The following is a 22,166-nucleotide window of genomic DNA, read 5'->3' on the forward strand; positions in this document are numbered from 1 at the left end:
ATTGCATTTATTGTCCTTTCTGGTTAAATACGTTATTTTTTTTCTCTCTCCGTCTCTCCTTTGCAGGTTCTGCGGTGATTGTTTTGCGACTGACAGGATGCACAGTGGAATTTCTATTATTTTCGGCTTTATTATTCGTGGCTTACTTATTTACACCTTTCATGGCCAATACATATAGATGCAGTAAATGCTAACTCTGACTTTTCTCTTTATTCATAATGCTTGTTCTACTTGTTACCAGGCTAAATTTGCACTGTGGTTCTCTCTCGCGGTGAATGTCTCAGTGATCTATGAATAGTACATAATTACTTGTTGGAATATAACTTATATTGACCATTTGTGTTATCCTTAGCATAAGTTATTTAGGTAAGTTTTCGGTATTACTGACAGAATAACTTATCATGTATGGAGGCTGATTCTTCCCTAAGCTTGCCATAACTGTATATTTAACTTCTATTGAAAGTTAATTTTCTTTGCTATTTCTTATAAGTGGTCATTTGCTTACATATCATAGTGATGTTTCTATTACTGTAATAAAGATAGCGAAGAAAAGATGCTTTATGCATGAACTTTCCAGTCAATAAGAAGTGCACTGAACTCAGCTGAGCAGCAGATGACATATAGAGCGTATTGCTGGTCTAAGTCTTTATCAGCTACTTCCAAAACTTTCACAATTTAAATACCCCATAAATTAATGCAAAATAGCATGGTCCCCCCTTGAGCTGGCTCGTGCTCTGTGTGGTGGTGCGACATCGAGACGAAGCGACCTCAAGATGGCGGCGTGGTTGAGGGAGGATCAGCTGTTTTAAGTTTGTTGACACGTCATCATCCTGTTAAAAGTTATTTTTGTGGTGGTTTAGTTTGTATTTATTTATCGAAGCTCAAATCGAGAATATCAGGTTTGCGTTTGGGTCACAGGGCGGCCCGCGGGAAGCAACACAAGAGGTGAGTTCCAGTGTGACACTTTGACAGGTGCTGGCCAGGTACAGGCCCATAAACAATTAGGGAAGGTGTGTGTATCCACTCTGCCGTGTTTTGTATCATATATCACGGCGGCAGGCCCTCAGTGCAGCACTCCTGGGTCAGTATGGTTGGGGTGTTGGGCGTGCCGTATGTGTGGCGCGCCGGTCACCTGACTGGGAACTCCCTCCATCCTGCCTGTAAACACACTACCCTATAACACGCCAGAAAAACATTGACGCACACACCACCTTGCCAGCCTGCCCCCTTCACTCCACCTGGGCACAAACACCTGTGCATGCGTGACAAATAACCACTAATTGTCAAACAGGTGCCCTAATTATTTGCTTTGCCTAGTAGGGCCTTAAGTGACTTATGATTCCAGACTTTCTTTAGTTGGCAAGTTGGTTTGTGAGTTACCTAGCGTGTTTGCCCGCCTGGCTGCTGCCCCTGCTGGCATAAGGCGTGCAGGGTGAGGGGAAAACTAAGAGGTGAGAGGGCAGCAAACACCCACAAGCACACCGAGCCCTTACATATGCACTGCCTAACAGAATAACAAGAGGATTGAGATGACAGGGTTTCATAATTAAAGTGTTAATCAAGCAAAATCATCATGAATTTTCTTATATCAGGAAACTTTTTATCGAATGTGCTGAGGTGCTGCATGTAAGGATATATCAGTTAATAGTAACAAAAAAAGTAGCCTACATGGCTCACAATGGCAGGAAAAACAAATCTTGGCAAATTTTGGTGTGTTTGAATTAATCTGCCAACTGCCTCCATCACAAGTTAGTATTTTTTATCCTTTCCCATCCCACTCAAACACTGATGATTTGCAATAAATACAAGTCACAAATTAATACAAAAGATGATAAAATCAACCAGATAAATTGTTTTCATCCTTACATGTGACACACACACACAACAACACATGTCACTTCACAGCCAAGGACTTTGATCCCTTGGCAGGGAGTCTTCCATTGGCCTCATGCTGCAGAACTGTTAGGTGTTAATAAACCAAATTTAACCAACACTAACCTAATGACCTTCCTGACCTTACCTAACCTAATGGTGGGTATGGCCATCTTGATCCCCTGTCCTAAGCTTCTGGCCTTCTTGCACACTTGTCACTGTGGCACCTCACACACTTCACACTGGTGGCAGAAGACTGTGTTCTCATAAAAAGTCAGGGAATTTTTTTTTGTGAGGTTCATTTTAGGCTTATAGTTTTGTAGGTTTTTGTAGTGTTTCTTTGTTCTTGATTCCTCTTGTAATTCAGTCATGCCTCCACATTCTTCAGTGTCTTAAGTAACATTGACGGTATCATTCATTGTTTCATTCATGTCATCTTTTGTGTTTACATGGTAACTTTGAAAGTTGGTTGGGTATCCTTTTGAAGTCTGGTTCCTGACATGTCAACTTGGAGAGGAAAACTCGATCAACTCTCTCCTCTGTAATAGATATGTATTTATATGAAGATTTCCTGAACCACATGGTAGATTCCTGATCTTTTCATAGTGCAAAACAAACACTTTCAAGTCAACCTTTTGTAATATGCACTATTGAAAATCTACATCAATACCTCTTTTAATTTTGCATTGCTACTTATTACGTACTTGTTATTTTGTAGCCTTCAGATTTATTATGCTTCTTATTAACCTTTTATTTTGTGTCTGAAGTAAATGTTGAACCAGTCTTTCAGAACACCAAAGATGACAATATTGATGGAATGTATCTTGGTTAGGGAGAGGGAATGAATTAGTGTACCATATTATCAAACATAAATATGGTTTTTCACAATTCTTCTTTTATGTCATCGCTCCTCAGTACTGTTCATCACATTCCTCAATGAGGGTCATGTTCTGGAGAGTTTATGCTGTTTATCTTGCACTGAGGGAATCAGGAAGCTATGGTGTTGTGTGGGGAAATCCTGCATTGGGACATAGTTAACAGACAGAATGGGTCTTACCTGTAGTCTCACCTGATTATACCTGGTGGGATTTTCCTCTAAAGCTGGTTGATATTTTTGTCTTTTAGAAGTGCACTCAGCCACCTCTGTTTTTTTCTCTTTTACAGTAAATGTATGTATGTATGTCACTACGAAGAATTTATCCAAACCTCAGTGTAGGTTCCTGATCCTTTCTTGTTATCAGTATTGCTTAGCCTTACCTTTACTGTTTTTTGTCACTCTTACACTTTATTTTCGACTGATAATCCATTCTCCAATACTCTTAGATAATTAAATTTACTCAGCTTACACATGCTCTTCATCACTCCTCTTTGATTCTCTTTTTTTTTTCTTCTTCTTTTTTTCTTGTTTGTTTTCTTACCTGTTCTTTCTCTTTTTCTTTCAGTCCTGTAATAGTCACAATATCATTGTGAAATAATCCCTTGTTTTCCTGTGGCTTCATTCAAGAAGAATGTTATATTTCTAAGAATGCTCTACATCTCTGGGTTATGTTGATTCCAGTCCAAGCTCCTGTCCCTATTCTGGTTTGTGTTCTCTTGGTTTATATTCTTCCTGTGATTTAATGTGACTACTTACATCATTTATCATCAGGGCCTCATCTGCAACTGAATCGTCAATGTGTTTCATACATGCCACATTGTCAGCCCATTCATAATATTAATTGCATCACTTTTACCTTCATTTTTTATGACATTCCACTTTATCTTCATCTCCATTTTCTGCATCTTAAATCTAATCTAATCTGATCTCATCTTATCTAATCTAGTTCAGTCTACTCTAATGTTTGTTGCCTGGGACTGTCAAAGAGGTGGCTACAGTGGATGGGTCATTTGCTCCTGTCCACGCTCCTCACTCTTTACTCTTGCGCTTTTCATCCCTCTCATTTGCATCTCTGCATCCCCCCTCCTCTCTCTCTCTCTCTCTCTCTCTCTCTCTCTCTCTCTCTCTCTCTCTCTCTCTCTCTCTCTCTCTCTCTCTCTCTCTCTCTCTCTCTCTCTCTCTCTCTCTCTCTCTCTCTCTCTCTCTCTCTCTCTCTCTCTCTCTCTCTCTCTCACAAGTATTCCAAACTCCTATTTCATTGTAAGTGTTGACCTCTCCTACCCACCGTTCTTCCATTGTATTATATTTTTCCACCAGTCATCAAATAGAAACAGACTGAATACTAATATTGATTTTTCAAGCCACACATTTCTTCCAATTGAGCTGCTCCTCTTCATGCTGACCTGTGAATTCTGTACTATGTAGCTGAAACCTAAAGATAAGTCCTTCACCATAGAATTGTGATGAATAAAACCCACTGATTCTCTGAGATGCGAATTGTATGCCTGCACTTCACTACCATGGTGCTGAGTCACTTTTGAGTCTTGGCAAGCTACATGTTTGAGTGCACGATGCAGACTGTGTAATAAACCTGATTGACTAACATTACCTCTATGGACTGTTAGGTGTGTGTGTGTGTGTGTGTGCGTGTGTGTGTGATGAATGATAAATACACTGCTCTTTGATTGAGTTCAGTTCTTTTCATGGGGTGACTATGGAGAGGCATCACAACTAGGCCAAATCTCATTCTGTAAATAATAATAATCTTTAAAATAAAGCAAGTTGCAATTAAGTAGAGACCAATGACTGTTCCTTGCTATATGTTTTTTGCCTTGTTCATAGGTGACATTAATTTTACAGACTTCTTTTGCATGCTTTTCTCCTTCTTATGACTTAACACCTTCATCAATCATGGAATTCGAATTTATTATGGACTTAGCTCTTAATGAAGGAATGGGAACAACATCATGGTTCATTCCTGCATTACCTTGAAACCTTCTGTCTTACTCTGTCTACATGTGTGAAAGAAGGGAAACATATTTGTAAAGTGGGATCAAGAAACCAAAGTATGTTAGTGGGTGGCAGCCAGGCTGTGGAAGCCTCTCAACTACCTGCTTTCCTGACAGGAAGGTGGTTGAGGCAGAGGGGGGCTGTGGGTGGCTGATTTGCTTGGACCTGGATTCTTATGCTTGGAGAACTGGAAGACTTGAGCTATATTGATACTAGATGGAGGGATGTGGGTAAAGTTTAATGATAAGAGCTCAGTAAAACTCTATTTAACAGATTGTCATGGAAGGAGAACAGTTCAGGTTAATGAGAAATGTGGATAGCTGGGTTTTACTTCCTTAAATTTTCTCTGTGTATCTGAGCAAAGGAATTTTTAATGGGTCAGGTTAGTAGTTGCTGGTTTAGAAGTGTAAAGATGAAAAAACCTGGTTAGGTTAACAATGAGAGCATATTTTATCTACTTTCAGTGTTTTAATATATTGAATATAGTTGTGGTAATTTGGCTATATGAGGTCTTCAAATATTTATGGTTCAGTTGATAGGATTATAATGTATGCTAATGAAGTTTTGCTGTTTCTTAGAACTTACTCTTTTCTTTCCCCTTCTTTTTTCTTAAATTTCTGTGTTGACTTGATGCTTACTGAGTTTATTTGTATGTGTATCATTTCAGGATGTATTAGAATGACATCATCACCCTTCGCAAGAATGTTTATGCTGCGGGCCTTGGAAAAAATCTATGCAGAAAAGGAGATCAGGAGGTCCCATCACTCCCAGCTGAAGAGGGCAGTGGAGCAGGCCTTAGGTGGGTGTTCCCCCATCTTTTCTTTCTTTGCCCTCTCTCTGCCATGCTTTTCCTCTGTCCTCACCCCTGTTAAACCTGAGAATGGTTGTAGATAAAGAGACCAAAATTGAGAGTTCAGTATTACAAATGAAAATACAGATTGAATGTAATTCATATACCAAATATAAATTTTCTAAGATAATTTTTGTTTTGTAATGATTTTTTTCTTTCCTTTTCCTTTATGAAATTGATGTAAGGGCTAGTATAATATGATTGATTGGAAGTAAGATGTGCAAAGATTGATATGAAGCAATTTGAGAAAAGAAGGCAGGTGTGGCCAGGTGATCAGCAAAACTTTATGTATCACATTTGAAGTACAAGTATAATGACAGGACAGTCAAGGTTAACCAAAAATAACCCAGTCCTTGGTGCTTGTCTTGGTTTGACTAGTAACTTGCTGGACTCATGTTATTGTGAGTGTCCTGCCAAGAGTTTATTCTCTGTCCTTGGTAGCAGCATCTCATGGCCTATTCATCTTACACATACACTTGGGTAAGTTCCTTGTTGCTTCTATGATGCTCCTTAGGGCAGAGGCATTGCAGAAGAAGGAAACAGGTTTTTTAATACTCATAGTATCCATTGTTTTTATATTGCTTCTTAACCCCCAGATGAAATCCGTGCTGAACTTCAAGAGGATGAGAAGAGTTCCAATGGGGGTGTGTCAGCAGCACTGCCTGTTCCTAAGGGGGATGCCCAGCACAGTGACGTGGAGGGACACTTCTTGCCTTTCGAGCTTGCCTGTCGGTCAAAGTCACCCAGGATTGTGGTCACTGCACTTGACTGCATCCAGGTCAGACATGTGGATTTTTTGTTGATCCAGAATTGCATCTGGTTGTCTGGTGTATTTTGTTGTGATGAAACTTTAGGGGAAACGGCTTGTTTGTTGGTAATGCGTTCTGCTGTTTGGGATTTTTTTTCATTTGTTATTGTATTGATATCTTTTATTTTTTGTGGTGGCAGAAACTCATTGCTTACGGTCACCTCACTGGGAACACAGCTGATGCCAACAACCCGAGTCGCCGCCTCATCGATCACATAGTGGAGACCATCTGTAACTGTTTTAATGGACCCTCCACTGACAAGGATGTGGAGATACAAATCATCAAGGTACTGGCTCTTCTGTAGACAATGCAGAATTCATATTTAACCATTCTTTCACAAGTGTCCCCATACATGTTCACTGTAGTTAATTGGTGAGTATTGAATAAAACTAGCTGTGTGGCTTAACTTTTTTGTGATATGTGTTGCAGGCACTGCTGACAGTCATCACCTCCCAGTATGTCAGCGTCCATGAGGGCACTGTGCTGCTGGCAGTGCGGACCTGCTACAACATCTTCCTTGCCTCCCGGGACATGAACAACCAGGTCACTGCCAAGGCTGCCCTCACCCAGATGATTAACATTATCTTCACACGCATGGAGAACCACACTGTGAGTTGTCTCTCTTACCTGTTCTTCAAGGTGTTCTTTCTTGTTATTTGCTTATCCCTCTCTTTGTCTGTGTGCATACCTTTTCATCTGTCTGTCTTTTCTGATAAAAGTAATCCTTGGCACACTTATGAGGGACACCATAGCATTAATTTGCTTTTGCTTCCCTATATATATATATATATATATATATATATATATATATATATATATATATATATATATATATATATATATATATATATATATATATATATATATATATATATATATATATATATATATATATATATATATATATATATATATATATATATATATATATATATATATATATATATATATATATATATATATATATTTATTTATTTATTTATTTATTTATTTATTTATTTATTTATTTATTTTTATTTTATTTATTTATTTTTTATTTATTTATTTTTTTTCTTATGTAGGAGGGACACTGGCCAAGGCAACAAAAATACAAGAGAAAAAATGCCCACTGAAATGCCAGTCCCATAAAAGGGTCCAAAGCAGTTGTCAAAAATTGAAGGATAAGTGTCCTATCCTTATGTGCCCTGGTCATGTCACTTCTGTCCTCCCCTTACCTTTTAAGTAATGTGACATTCTGTCTTGTTGTTCAAATGTTTTGACTTATATGTAACCCTGCATAAACACTGTACCTTTCAGATGTCCTAATATTTTTTTATATGCCTTTCTCTATTATTTTAGTTCTCTCCCAAGGAATTATCTTGATATTTTGATACTATCTTAATATTTGTCCAGTTATAAAGGGCAAAGAATAGGAGAGTTTATTCCTTGAGCTTTGTGTGTGATGTGTTGCTCCACTGGCAGCTTGAGGATGGTGGTGAAAGGGAGCACAGCAACAGCACAGCTTCCTCATCCAGCACCACAACCACCTCCACCACCACCACCAACAACAACATTAATAATGCCACCAGCAGCAGCAATAACAGCAGCAGTAATCAGCTGGTGCCCCAGGAGAATGGTCCCCAGGAGAATGGTCCTCAGGAAAATGGTTCCGAGGTGGAGGATTCTCAGGAGATTCCAGTCCAGGAAAACATCCCACCACCATGGCAGCAGCCGCCCCCCCTCCCAGAAGGCCTGCCTCCTGATACTGCTCCCACCACCACTATCACCACCACCACCACTGAGAGTGATACCCTAAAAAATTCAGATACAGGAGCCGTAGAGGAGGGACCACCAGTACCCAATGGTTCAGCAGTAATTATGCCTCCAGATACCCCCACATCCTATCAGATTGCCTCTGAGCTGGTGGAGGACATAGTAAACCAGGCAGTGACAGTAGTGTCCACAGAAGACACCATTGTTGCCCCCGCTACTGCTGCTGCTGCCAGGTCCACTTCCAATGGAAATGCTGAAGGCACCACAGACATTATAGAGGCCTTGTCTCCCACCTCCCCTCCTGAACCTTCTCAGGATGCCATCAGTTCTGTCCCACAAGATGCTGCTAGCACTGCCCCTCAAGATGCTGCCAGTATGATGTCTCAGCCTGCAGACACAACCCAGGAGGACTCCTCACTGCCACCTCCACTCCCTGCCTCAGACCACCGCAGTGATTCTGTAGCTTCCAATCCTCCTCTCACTCCCACCTCTATCACCAGAGTACCCTCCCAGGAAAGCATAAACATGATGACAGAAGGTGATGCGGCCATGACAGCCAAGTTGTCTCACACACTTCAAAAAGATGCATTCTTGGTTTTCCGTTCGCTGTGTAAGCTTTCCATGAAGCCTCTGCCAGAGTCCCCAGACCCAAAGTAAGTATTGTAAGCCACATATTTTATTCTTTACTTGTAATTCATCATGTTTTTATTTAGGGTATTTATTTAGTAACAATAACATATTTTACTTCCCAGAAGACAAGAAGTCCAAGGAATTGTACCTTTTCTTGTTTTATCTCAATATCTTCTTTTCTTATGCACATGTGTATTTTTACAAGGCAAGAGAAGGGAAAAGACAGTCTATTTGAGCACATGTTGATGTTTATTTTCATTGCTTAATTTCTCTCCTAATATTTTATGAAATATACATACAATGTGTGTTTGTGCAGGTCCCATGAATTACGATCCAAGATTTTGTCCTTGGAGATGTTGCTGTCCATCGTGCAGAATGCAGGCCAGGTGTTCCGTTCCAACGACACCTTCATCACTGCCATCAAGCAGTACCTGTGTGTGGCACTCAGCAAGAATGGCGTCTCCCCCATCCCTGAAGTGTTCCATCTCTCCCTCGCCATCTTTGTTGCTCTCCTCTCTAAATTCAAGGCTCATCTCAAGGTTCAGATTGAGGTAAAAATGAACTTTCTGCTTTTGATTTGTAGACATGGAGACTGGGAAGAACAATTGTTTATTTATATCTATTCATTTGTTTTATTAGAGTAATTAAGAGGAATTGCAGTTGTTCATTCCATGGAGACACATGTTCCAAAATTTCCATGTCTTGAATGTTCTTATATTTATTTATGTTGATTTATTCTGATTGCAGGTTTGCTTCAAGGAAATATTCCTGAACATCCTGGAGGCCGGCAGCTCAAGTTTGCAACACAAATGGATGGTGATTATGGCACTCACTAAAATCTGTGCTGATGCCCAGTCTGTGGTGGACATCTATGTCAACTATGACTGTGACCTCAATGCCTCAAATGTCTTTGAAAGGTACCCAGTTACTGTTTGTACTGTTGTCCACCAGTGTGAAGAAATCTACTTGTATTGAAAAATGCCCATACAGTTAAAATATTTAATTATTCATGCATACAAAATGTTTTTTCAAACTTAGAGAAGTGAATAAGAACCTGCAAAAGTGTTCAGTCTGATGTTCTCTCCAGGCTAGTGAATGACTTGAGCAAGATAGCACGAGGGGGCCAGCCTGGGGAGTTTGGGGCAACACCAGGCCAGGAACAGCCCATGAAGACCAAGGGGCTTGAGTGTTTGGTGTCCATCCTCAGATGTATGGTGGAGTGGTCCAAGGATCTGTATGTCAGCCCAAATACTCTCTCCAACCTCAGTCAGTATTCTATGTAGTTTGCTGTGAAATTTTTAGATCATTGTAATTTATCTATCTTTCTATATACCAGGCCAACATTTCCACTTTGGGTGGCCCAGGCAAAGCACTACACACTCGTACACACGTCATTCACACTCTTAGCTTTGTCAGCCCTTGGTGGAAAGTGATGGTCTTACGGAGCTTAGGCATAGCACAGCTGACCACAGTCTTCCACAGCAAGGCCTGACAGCATACATTGGTTGCCTCTGCCCCTTCATAATAAGACTGTTCCTTACCCTACCTACCATCATTGAAGTAATATAGGATATTCTCGATAGTCATGACTCACTGCTTTATAGGGTTACTATGGATAAGTGAATTAATGAATACCATGATTCATACTTGAATTTAAAATGCTAAGGTATTTAGATGTCATAACTTGTATCTTATAATGTGTTGGTAATTTCTTTATTGTGATTATATCAAAGTCTTCAAAATTAATTTTTTGTCAATTTGTAATTTGATGATATTTATATTGTTAGACCAAGAGAAGAAGAAGGATGTGGATGAGCCAGAGACAAATAGCACAGTGGAGCGTTCATCACTGGCTCGACACGGCTCTCAGAACTCCATCAACTCCACATCCACCCTCGCACCCATTGGTGTAGACAAGCCAGAACAGTTCCAGTCCCTTAAGCACAGGAAGGAACTCTTGGAGGAAGGCATTAAAATGTAAGCCAACTTCTTATACTTATTGTGATCCTTGAAGCTACAATTAATGCAGGCAGGAATGATGTCTCACTCACAGGCAATTGTGATATCATCATCTCCATACTTAGTCATTGTGTTGTGGAAAGCTGAGCTTTCCACATTTCATAAGATTTTATAAAGTTTCATAAAGTTTTTTCATACAAGATTCTATCAACTTTTTACTGATGCAGTTTTCAATACTGAGTAAGAATTTTATTCCCTTGCACCTAACATTACCTTTTCTGTTTAGGTTCAGTGAAAAGCCAGAGCGAGGTTTGGCCTTCTTGCAGTCTGAGGGCCTGGTGGGGCCTAATCCCCATGATGTGGCAGTATTCTTCCATGATGATGATAGACTAGATAAAAGCAGGATTGGTGAATACCTTGGGGATCCTGCCAATAAAGAGGTGAGTTTGTATTGTGTAGAATAAGAATGTTCAGTGTTGGGGATGACTTAGAAAAACATTCATAGCTATGCTTGGAAATTATTTAGTTACTTAAGAAGAGTATTCTGCATTTTCAGTTTGACATTGTTTTCATTTTATGTAATTGTGCTTCAGTGTATGTGTGCATACATTGATGAGATGGACTTCAGTAATCAAGAATTGTTGCCTGCTTTGAGGACATTTGTTGAAGGATTTCGGTTGCCGGGAGAAGCACAGAAAATTGATCGTCTCATTGAAAAGTTTGCCTCAAGATACACCGAATGTAACATGAAGTAAGTTACCAGCACAAGGAATGACACACACACAATCACACACACACACACACACACACACACACACACACACACACACACACACACACACACACACACACACACACACACACACACACACACAAATCTTGGTAGATCAAATGGTTTCTCCAAAATTAAAAAGGAACATAGAGCTTTGAATTTTGAATATTAGCTCGCCCTTAGAAGTAGATTCTCCCCCTTTTGGTTACCATTAAAATTTACACTCTACACAACCATTCATCCCACACATTATGTTTTTTTTTGGGGGGGGGGTTGATGCAAGATTAGCTTCAAAATTTCTTGTGCTTATTGTAAAGAAAAGAAAGTGGAATTTGCAACTCTGACATGTCTCTTTTGTATCAACGGCACTATAGCTTTCCCTTAAGATGTACATTTAGAGCAATGGATTCCCACTTCCACAATTAAGAACAGATACCAAATTGACATCATTACCATTAGCACAGAGAGTAGTGCCTTTATTATCTTACATCTCATACTTTGTCTAGATTATGAAGCTTATCTCAAGCAGCCTCATAAGAGCCAACAGATCTTATTAGAAATCACTGATATCCATCATATGTCACATTTGCATGAGTTTCATTGTGTTATGCATTGTGTTCCTTGCAGCCAAGGAATGTTCACCTCTGCCGATGGTGCCTATTTGTTGGCATTCTCCATCATCATGCTTACCACTGACCTTCACAACGTTAGCATCAAAGTGAGTTAATTGTGGCTTGCATATTGAGAAATTATTGCTAAAACTCAGAATATTGTTTGTAATAGTGTGGAACAATTGATGTAGTGGACAGCTCAGTTTTCATGTCATTGATTTGCTATCAAGACATGTGATGGAGGAATGTATTGCAGAAAAAGATCACCAAGGAGCAGTACATCAAAATGAACCGCGGGATCAATGACACCAAAGATCTGCCTGAGGAATATCTCTCAGCAATCTATGATGAAATTGCTGGGAAGGAGCTAAAGATGAAGCCAACCTCTACAAAATTAGGAAAGCAAGGTAATGTTTTGCATCTTACTGCTATGTTTGATTATCCTGATGTAACTTGCATCTATACAATATTTTGCTTGTATCCCTAACAGTGTGTCAAAAGAGATAGCTGACATAGGCTCTCCATGTGTTTTCTCAAGTTTTATGTGCTTTGCAGAGCTGATGACCCAGTAGTGTTCTGTTCTCTTACTCTCCCTTATTGATGAGGGTCCAGAAATGCAGAAGTCCTTTATGCAGTGAACCAGTTATATTATTTCTTATCAGTTACTGCACCCCACTTGCCTTCCTCAGCCGTTGTAAATGAGAAGAAGCGCCGATCAACCTTCAACATGGAAATGGAGACTATCTCCTTAACAGCCAAGTCCCTGATGGAGGCAGCATCCCAGACCAGTGCTCCCTTTATCTTTGCCACTCAAGTGGAGCACGTGTGCCCTATGTTCAAGGTAGAGAGCTTTTAATTGTCTGACTGATGCTAAGTATTTGAGTTGACCTAGATTATTTTCATTGGACAAGAATAAAGATACAGACACTTGGAAAATTTTGTTTCTTGATCACTTCTTTTGCTTTTAATGGTGTCTTTCAAAATTTTACACTGAACTTGCACTAGAGGAGAGTCCATAGCAAACAGAGGATTGAAATTCATAATGTTTGTTTCCCAAGAGTATCCTAAATTTTACTAGAATGATGCTGTTTCCATCCTCTGCAAAGACTGTTGCCTCCTGTTTTGCATCCTAAGTCTTTTATTCCAGAAAACGTGGCCATCCTTCATTGCAGCATTTTCAGAGACCTTACAAAAAACTGAAGACAATGTGGAGGCCTCCCTGTGTCTGGATGGCATTCGCTGTGCCATCAGGATCACCTGTATATTTGATATGTCTGTAAGTGAGAGAATGGTTTCTGTTAGTGCGGTTGTGTATTGGAGGTTCAGCTGTTGCTTATCTTACACAATGCTGACTGAGGATTAAACCTAAACTATAAAGAATGAGAATATGAGATATTTTATTTTATTTATTTATTTTTTTAACTTGTGTCATAGGAAACAAGTTTTAATGGTTTTCTTTTAATATAATTTGATCTACGTTTGATCCGGAGTCTTGTCTTCTCACTGTAGATAGCAAGAGATGCCTTTGTGCAGTGCCTGGCCCGCTTCACTCTCCTCAATGCCACCACCCCAATCTCAGAACTGAAGGCCAAGAATGTGGATTGTATCAAAACCCTCATCACTGTTGCTCACACTGATGGTATGAAGCATGATCCTTGGCTGCTCTCCTGAAAAATGTCATAGTTATCAGACAAATTCTTACCTGTGTGTTGAGTGCTAATATATGTTGACTTTCTCTGTGTGTGGTCTGCATTGTTTTTGGTTCTTTCTTGACTTGTATATTAATGGGAAAAAACAGATTTGTTAAAGGAAAAATCAATGTATGAACTGTGAATGAATGATATCATATGTATTATTACTTTTCAGGAAATTATCTCGGGAAATCATGGCTTGATATCCTGAAGTGCATCAGTCAGCTGGAACTGGCACAGCTGATTGGAACTGGAGTCAAGTCACAATACATCAAAGACTCTGGCCTTAAGATACCTCATGAACCTGCTAACTTCTTAGAAGTATCCTTCCCAGAAATATGTAAGTGACCTCTTGTGATCATGATATTGGTGTAGAAGGATGAGTTGTCAATATCAGTTTTGCATGTGAGAAATAACTTATACTAAAGATAAATTATGGTAATGTTGTCATTTAATTTCCTGACTTTAGATTTCTACTGAAGGAACATTTAGAAGTAACAATATGGAAATGTTAATGGATGGCCTTCAGAGAAAGTGACCACCCAAATTTTGTTTGTATCAGTCACCAGTGAGCAGAAGAAACTAGCCAACATCAAGGAGAGTATGGGAGAAACATCATCACAGAGTGTAGTTGTGGCAGTGGACAGGATCTTCAACTGTTCTCCCATGCTGGATGGACATGCAGTAATTCACTTTGTGATGGCACTGTGTCAGGTGTCTTTAGAGGAGCTATCTGCACCCACCCCACGCATGTTCTCTCTGCAAAAGGTTGTGGAGATCTGTTACTACAACATGGGCCGCATCAGGCTGGAGTGGTCAAGGATGTGGGAGGTGGGTAAAACTACTCATTTCTTCATTAACAACTAAAAAGCAGCTGACTCCATTGCAACATCATGAATAGAATATCATCTGAATTACCCCTAGCTCATGTTCAGGTAATCACTTGTTATGGTCACCATGGCGATTAAAGAAGTATTGGATTGTTTCAGGTCCTGGGTGAATACTTCAACAAGGTGGGATGCAACCAAAATAAGGATACAGCAGTGTTTGCCGTTGATTCCCTCCGACAGCTGTCCACAAAGTTCATTGAGAAGGGAGAGTTTTCTAACTTCCGTTTCCAGAAAGAATTCCTGCGTCCATTTGAACATATACTGAAGAAGAATAGGTGAGTATTATTTTTTATATTGATGAGCTGTTGACAGTTACTGAATTTTTTCCCTTTTATTCATTATTTTCAAGTGTCACATCTTGTTTTATTATGTATATATGGAGTGAAAAGCTGAACCATAAAGAATTTGTTCAGAGCACATAACATTGGCACATATCCTGAGGTATGAGCAACCCTTTCTGGATGTGTGTTGTAGCTCCCATCAAATATGCCTCCAGGTCGCCTGTGATAAAGGACATGGTGGTGCGCTGTATCACCCAGATCGTCACCTCACAGGCAAAGAACATCAAATCTGGCTGGAAAAATATATTCAGTGTCTTCCATCTTGCTGCATCAGACAACGACCAGAACATAGTGGAGATGGCCTTCGAAACCACCAAAGAGATTATTTGTGAGTTCTGTCATATAATTGTATTGTTAAGGAGTTAATGGGATATTGGTTTTAATACTATTGGTTGAAATGTTTTATATGAATAAGAGAAGTGAGTGCAAATTTGGAGGTGATAAAACATGGGATGAAACACTTTGTTTCTCTGCACTGCATTGCCTATGGGCTCTCTCTCTCTCTCTCTCTCTCTCTCTCTCTCTCTCTCTCTCTCTCTCTCTCTCTCTCTCTCTCTCTCTCTCTCTCTCTCTCTCTCTCTCTCTCTCTCTCTCTCTCTCTCTCTCTCTCTCTCTCTCTCTCTCTCTCTCTCTCTCTCTCTCTCTCTCTCTCTCTTTGAGATGGCAGTCAAGATGTTAGAGAAATCATTTTTTTGCTTCTCACTTTTCTTACCTCAAGATATTATTTCCTAAAATTCTTTCCTGTTTCCCCTTACAGCACAAATATACAAGAAACACTTTGTCACTGTAATTGACTCATTCCAAGATTCTGTTAAGTGCCTGAGTGAATTTGCTTGCAATGCTGGCTTTCCTGACACTAGCATGGAGGCAATATCACTCATCAGAGACTGTGCTAAATATGTGGATGAGAAGCCACAGGTAACTATTTGTATTCATTTATGTTTAGAATGAAGTGTATTATTTCATATACTACTTACTTAGTCTTTATAAACTACGTGATAATATACTTTAAAATGTCTGTCAACACAAAATATAAGGTTGCTTGCTATATTGGTGACATTTTCTTCTTGACTGTTCCCAGATGTTCCGAGAGCACAACCTGGAAGATGTGACAGTGTGTGCTGATGACCGAGTGTGGGTGAGAGGCTGGTTCCCCATTCTTTTTGAGCTGTCCTGCATCATTACTCGCTGCAAGCTGGATGTGCGCACTCGTGCACTCACAGTCCTGTTTGAGGTAATGTCTGGTAAACTCAAGTAGAGAAAACCAGTAACTTTAGAAATAATGATAGATAACAAAAAGTGGAACATTATGGCTATTGTTATATATGAGTCAATTTTTAGTGCATGTGTAATGTTGTTTATACTTAACACCTGTTGATTTTTGCAGGTGGTGAAGAACTATGGTGGTTCCTTTTCACCACACTGGTGGAAAGATCTCTTTAAGATACTGTTCAGAATATTTGATAATATGAAACTTCCAGAGCAGCAGACAGAGGTAGGTTGACTCTCATCATAGGTCTTCTTTCAGTATTTTTATCCTACTATAACAGTGCATAATTTTGAGCTAGCAAAATACAGTAGGAGTACAAGCTTTCCTTTTGTTGTCTAATTATCTTAAAACTGTAAATGACCTGCTAGAAAGCATACAGATTGGCAACATGATAACAAAATGTACAATATTTTTTTCTGTTGTGTACCACATTATGCACTTGTTTTATTGCCGTAACTTGGTTCTTATGTTTTGTGCCTCAACTCCTGACAGATCTACATGCCAGCAACATGAACATTTTGTTAAATTTGTTTATTTGGTACTTTCTTTTTGCCACAGAGTGCAGTGGAGTTAAACGAGAGGCAAGCTGAGGTTTGTGTTCTCAGTGTGTTGAGACACTTTGACTTTGCATGTCTCATAACACTCCTTGCTGCTTACTATACTGTGTACTTATTAATATGTTCTGCACTGACTAATCCAGTGGTGGTGGTGAAGGTGGTGGTGGGGATGATGGTGTGTTTCTCTTGTGATGGAAGCAAGATAAAAAAGCTTTTCCATGTTTTAGTTAAAGTTAAGCTTACCAGATTCAAGCTTAGAGAACTGCAGAAGGTGTATGTCCATTGTAATGCATGAAGGGACTGTGTGTTGCATTACTTTGGTGACGAGAAAGAAGAGGTGTGGCAGTACTAACAGAGGTGCTTTAGTGTGGCACAGTGTTGACTTGAACTGTTTTGGAATTCAATGAAATGTATATTCCAGCTTCTGATAACAGTTTCATTTGATGTGTATAAGTTTTGGAATCTTGTAAGTATTACTTGCCAAGGAAACTTATTTTATCATTACATTTTTGTTTGTTGTGATTTTTTTTAATTATTTGAAAAAAGGGCAAATGTATTGTGTGTTTTGCTATGCACTAGGAAAAAAAAACTGCAGGTATACATCTTTAAATGTATGTAGTGTAATTTGGGAGTGCAACCATCATGAATTTATATATTTGTCTCTCTGTATATACAGATTTTCAGTACCTCACTCCTTGAGAACCGTCTTTGAAGGTGGTTCCCACAAATAATTAAATATCATAGGTGCAGAGAGATAGATATATGAATGGAATTTCCAGTATTAGCTGCAGTTTAATGTATCCTGTTGACAACATTTGCAGAAGAATGAGTGGATGACAACAACTTGCAACCATGCTCTGTATGCCATTGTGGATGTCTTCACTCAGTACTTTGATGTGTTGAGTCCAATCCTCCTGCAGGACCTCTACACTCAGCTCCACTGGTGTGTGCAGCAAGGTGGGTTACAGTGAACAAAGTTATCATAGCCAAGTTACAAATACTATGACAGTAGTTTGCATAATGCTTCTCTAGTATAACCATCAGGTATCAGAGGGGGGGATCATAGTTAGCCCTTGTATTGCAGTATATAGCAATCCAGTTACTATAATACATGACTAATAAATTTAATTATTTTACTGTAACAACCCACAGATAATGAACAGTTAGCTCGTTCTGGTACAAACTGTCTTGAGAATTTTGTGATCAGCAACGGACCCAAGCTTGACCCACAGACTTGGGACAAGACCTGTCAGTGCCTCTTGGACATCTTCAACTCCACACTGCCTCAAGCGCTGCTGACCTGGAGGCCATCTGAACCTGCCTCTGCACACAATGTGAGTTCACCTATGGAGTCTGCTGAAATGGAGGTATAGGAGATGGATGGTGGGAAGTGGTTGTATTCATCACATTCTTAAATCAAAATTATCTGTTCATGATAACCAAGGAATGAATGACATAATTTAGTTTGAGTAAATATTGTGAAAGAAATTAATGTGTCATCTTAAAAATTAGTTGGCAAAGATAATGTAAAATTATATTATTTTAGATGTTCATATGAAACTTCATATAGAGGCGCAAAAGGAAATTAATAAAACAGCTGCATTTTTCCTCTGATTCAGGTTGGTGGAGGAGCATTTTCCGGCCTTCTGATCCGGTGTGTGGTGCAGCTTGAGCTGATCCAGTGCATCGACAATATTGTTTTCTTTCCAGCCACCAGCAAAAAGGAGGATCAAGAAAATTTAGCTCTTGCCCAGGTAAATCAATTTCATAGGGATCATTCATTATAATATCTATTTTATACAAAGGCAACTTATAATACAAAACAGATTATTACCTAATATTGCTTAATTACACACAGCAGAACTGACATGCCCTGATCAATTTATAATACCAAAACCAACAGTCACTGCTCATGGTTACATTCAGTAGAGCTTCAGATAGAGAGTGTAATGTCCATTTGTGCACAGGCTGGAGATGCAGTGGAGATGGTGAGGGAGCAGCGAGAAGACCAGGGCATGTACCGTCACCTCACCGCCATGCAGCTCTTCACCCTCCTGGACTGCCTCATGGCTTCACACACATTTGCCAAAACATTCAATTCAAACCACGAACAAAGAAATCTCCTTTGGAAAGCAGGTAGGAATTGGCCGTAATTTTTTTATTTATTTTTTTATATTTTTTTTATTTATTTATTTATTTTTTTCATGTAGGAAAACTTCAGGAATCATTAGTTCAGCCCTTCAAGATCTTAAGGTTCTATTTTGTCTTTTTGCTTTAAAATTTTCAGGTACCTTTGAACTTTATTACTCAGAAGTGTCATGGCTTGTTTACTATAATTATATAAAAAATATTTTTAATTTGCAATCTTTACTCAGAAGAGTATTGAATTATCTTTGTAGAGTGGCAGACTATTTCATTTTCCTTATTTTTTAATTATCCGTAATAGTTTATGATTTTCATGGGATCATACCATGTTGTGAAGCATTAGAGAAGTATTGAGTTGCCCTTTATTATGTTTTCTTTGGCAGACAGGTCAGTTAAGATATTGCCTATAAATTTTTGTAGACATTTTCCCCACTTCAGGCTTCAAGGGAAGTGTAAAGCCCAACTTGCTGAAGCAGGAGACTCAGTCATTGGCCTGTGCCCTGAGGATACTCTTCCGAATGTTGGCTGATCCGTCCAGAGAAGAAGAATGGCCACAGGTTAGTACATCAGTAGAATAACTTGCCACTACATCCCTTGCAGAATGCAACTGGTGCAGTTTGTTACAAGGGACAAAATGACTAACAGTTTTCCATAAATGACAGAAATTGGATGTTGACTTTTACTCCAATTATCTGATATAATTTTCCTTTCTGTGGGTTACTACTTGCTGTCCTCTTGGAACTAAACCCACTTTCCCTTGTAGTGCATCACCATTCTTTGTGAAGCTGTTTGATTTACCACCATTACTCAACACACTTTTTATGAAACTCCGGTATGCTGCACTATTATCTTGGTATTGATTATGGCCTTACACATTGTACAGATGCAAATAATATTCTTTTGATTATGAAACAAGAGCAGCAGTAATGATGGTTATCTTAATCTCTATCTTTAGGTTCAGGAACGCCTGATCTCTGTTTGTCGGTCAGGTTTGGAGTACTTCCTTTCCTTACCCGAGACTCACCGAGAGGCGTGGACAAACCTCATCCTTCTCTTCCTCACCAATATCCATAAGATGTCCAATGAGCAGGTGAGTTACACATTTATTTTGACATTTTATGTAGTACTGAGATGTGCCACTGAGTTTTTAAGGAATCTGTATACCCTCTGATTGTTTAAAAAAATTTCCAAGAAAATTATTTAATTTTGTGTTAATATTCTTGCATGGGATGACTCCTGCCCTCTTTATAGTGCACTTGTATGAGAGAAATGAATATTCAGGTTAAGCATGTAGGCTATGAAGTGAATACTTGCCTTATAATAGGATAAACCTGACATCTGATCAAGGATGGATTTCATGCTTGTTACTCTAGTGACACATTAAATGCAGCATTATAACACAAAGTTCATTCTCTCATCATGCCTTTCTGTCCACAGTTTGCTGCCCATGCCTCAAACTATTACCCATTCTTGTGTGAAATCACATGCTTCAATCTCAAGCCTGAATTGAGGGCTGTGCTGCGTAGATTTTTCCTGCGCATCGGTATAGTATTCAATATCACCCACCCAAGTGTACGTCACCACATCACCTCAACCTCCTCCCTCAACTCCACATCCCAGTCACGAGAAAGGTTACCCAGTGAGCCCTAGATAAGGAAGGGCTGCTCCTCTTACATGTGCCAGGATGTGTTTGAGTCAGGTAACAGAGAAAAAACAAAGTGAAAACCTTAAGGATTTGTGATACTGGAGACAGTAAGGCTCCCTTAAGTGGGAATGAATAGCATATAGTAGCTAAAAATTTTATAAAAATTTATTAGTATGTGATTTTATCATATATTTTGGGAGATGAGGTGCATAATTATTCAGCCTTGGGATTAAAGTGGTCATTATGCAGCTCTATTCCCTCATTCTGAATCTATATCCTCTGCAGTAAAGGAAAGAGGATTGCTGTATGCTTATGCAAGTTGTACAACATATAAAGGTAATGTATTTATACACCAAAATAGTTGCTGTAAAAAATTTAAACATGTTTAGACTTTGTTTTCAGCATTTCAATAGTAGGAATTATCTAGATTTTGAGGATTTTATTTAGTGTATTCATGTAAAAAGTTTTAAAGACACTATTTGTTTAAGTATTATTTTTGTATTCAAAAGTATTTTAGAAATATATTATGGCCATGCTTTGTCTTATATTCCTCAAAGGTGATCACTTCTCTGGTGCTTTTTTCTCTCATTATTAATATATCTTGTACTCTATAAATTATTTATTTTGGAATGGCCCTCAAGGATTTTGGGATATTAGGTAGGAAGTGACCCTTGTCATGAAGGGTGGAGGTCAAGTAGAGGTCAAGTAGTGGATGTGGTGGTGGGGTCTGAGCAGGGAGCAGGTGGTGAGGTACTGCTCCTCATACTGCACCCACCATTGGGTTTTTACTTTTGCATAAATATTTCAGTTTTCTTGAGCTGAAAAGCCAGAAATTACATGTTACATTGTATTTGATCAAAATGTGGCAGACTTAGAATTTCATAAATAACAAAAGTTAAAGCTGAAAGTATGCCATGTTGTCATTTTGGTTTGATTGTATGGAAAACAGCTGAAGGTGAACTGTCATTCCCATGTGCTGGCTGAGTCAGCTGGAGTGGTGCAGTCAGGAAGGCTTGGTGCAAGGTAGTTGCTTCATGAGAAAACATGCTGATGTAGCAAAATTTTGCATGAAGTAAATGTAAATGCTTTTCTTCAGAATTATTTGTTATTTACGTGTCTTATGAAGTAAAGAAAATTTTCACCAAGGAACTGGAACTTGCATTTTGGATATATGAAATCTGGTAAATGGCCATTGGATGAGAATTTTATTCCTCATTCTCTCTCTCTCTCTCTCTCTCTCTCTCTCTCTCTCTCTCTCTCTCTCTCTCTCTCTCTCTCTCTCTCTCTCTCTCTCTCTCTCTCTCTCTCTCTCTCTCTCTCTCTCTCTCTCTCCTCTCCTCTCCTCTCCTCTCCTCTCTCTCTGATCAACAAACAAAAACATATATATTTGAATTAATGAAGTCCACTTGCTCCATCATGGATGATCAGATAGCACTGCCGGAAATTTAAGTTATAAGTGTATTTTACTTCATCCTCAACATTATG

The 22,166-nt window shown here is 39.0% G+C and overlaps 1 protein-coding gene across 4 annotated transcripts; it reads left to right on the plus strand.

Moving 5' to 3' along the window:
- The first annotated feature begins 737 nt into the window (after positions 1-737).
- LOC135110692 (brefeldin A-inhibited guanine nucleotide-exchange protein 1-like) lies at positions 738-21,993 on the plus strand. 4 transcript variants are annotated; one of them, XM_064023309.1, is made up of 32 exons: positions 738-945; positions 5,427-5,558; positions 6,206-6,387; positions 6,558-6,704; positions 6,848-7,027; positions 7,880-8,823; positions 9,117-9,351; positions 9,548-9,717; positions 9,888-10,066; positions 10,588-10,777; positions 11,046-11,199; positions 11,353-11,510; positions 12,159-12,249; positions 12,399-12,549; positions 12,832-12,983; positions 13,290-13,418; positions 13,652-13,781; positions 14,009-14,173; positions 14,396-14,664; positions 14,823-14,998; positions 15,220-15,392; positions 15,822-15,982; positions 16,146-16,298; positions 16,452-16,559; positions 16,893-16,925; positions 17,713-17,848; positions 18,044-18,225; positions 18,511-18,645; positions 18,859-19,027; positions 19,457-19,593; positions 19,992-20,126; positions 20,474-21,993. In XM_064023309.1, the coding sequence occupies exons 2-32, from the start codon at positions 5,438-5,440 to the stop codon at positions 20,684-20,686; spliced, it is 5,658 nt and encodes a 1,885-aa protein (XP_063879379.1). In that variant the 5' UTR covers positions 738-945; positions 5,427-5,437; the 3' UTR covers positions 20,687-21,993. The 4 variants fall into 4 exon arrangements, with proteins under 4 accessions (XP_063879379.1, XP_063879380.1, XP_063879381.1 ...); XM_064023310.1 differs by having other exon boundaries at positions 19,475-19,593; XM_064023311.1 differs by lacking the exon at positions 16,893-16,925.
- The last annotated feature ends 173 nt before the right edge of the window (positions 21,994-22,166 follow it).

Source organism: Scylla paramamosain, chromosome 20, assembly GCF_035594125.1.
Source record: "Scylla paramamosain isolate STU-SP2022 chromosome 20, ASM3559412v1, whole genome shotgun sequence".
Taxonomy (NCBI): Eukaryota; Metazoa; Arthropoda; class Malacostraca; order Decapoda; family Portunidae; genus Scylla; species Scylla paramamosain.

Excerpts from the sequence above, each read along its gene's own strand:
- LOC135110692 (XM_064023309.1), top strand. The coding sequence starts at position 5,438 with ATGACATCATCACCCTTCGCAAGAATGTTTATGCTGCGGGCCTTGGAA. Across the intron at positions 7,028-7,879 it reads CACGCATGGAGAACCACACT|CTTGAGGATGGTGGTGAAAG; the intron begins GTGAGTTGTCTC and ends CTCCACTGGCAG. Across the intron at positions 9,352-9,547 it reads ATCTCAAGGTTCAGATTGAG|GTTTGCTTCAAGGAAATATT; the intron begins GTAAAAATGAAC and ends TTCTGATTGCAG.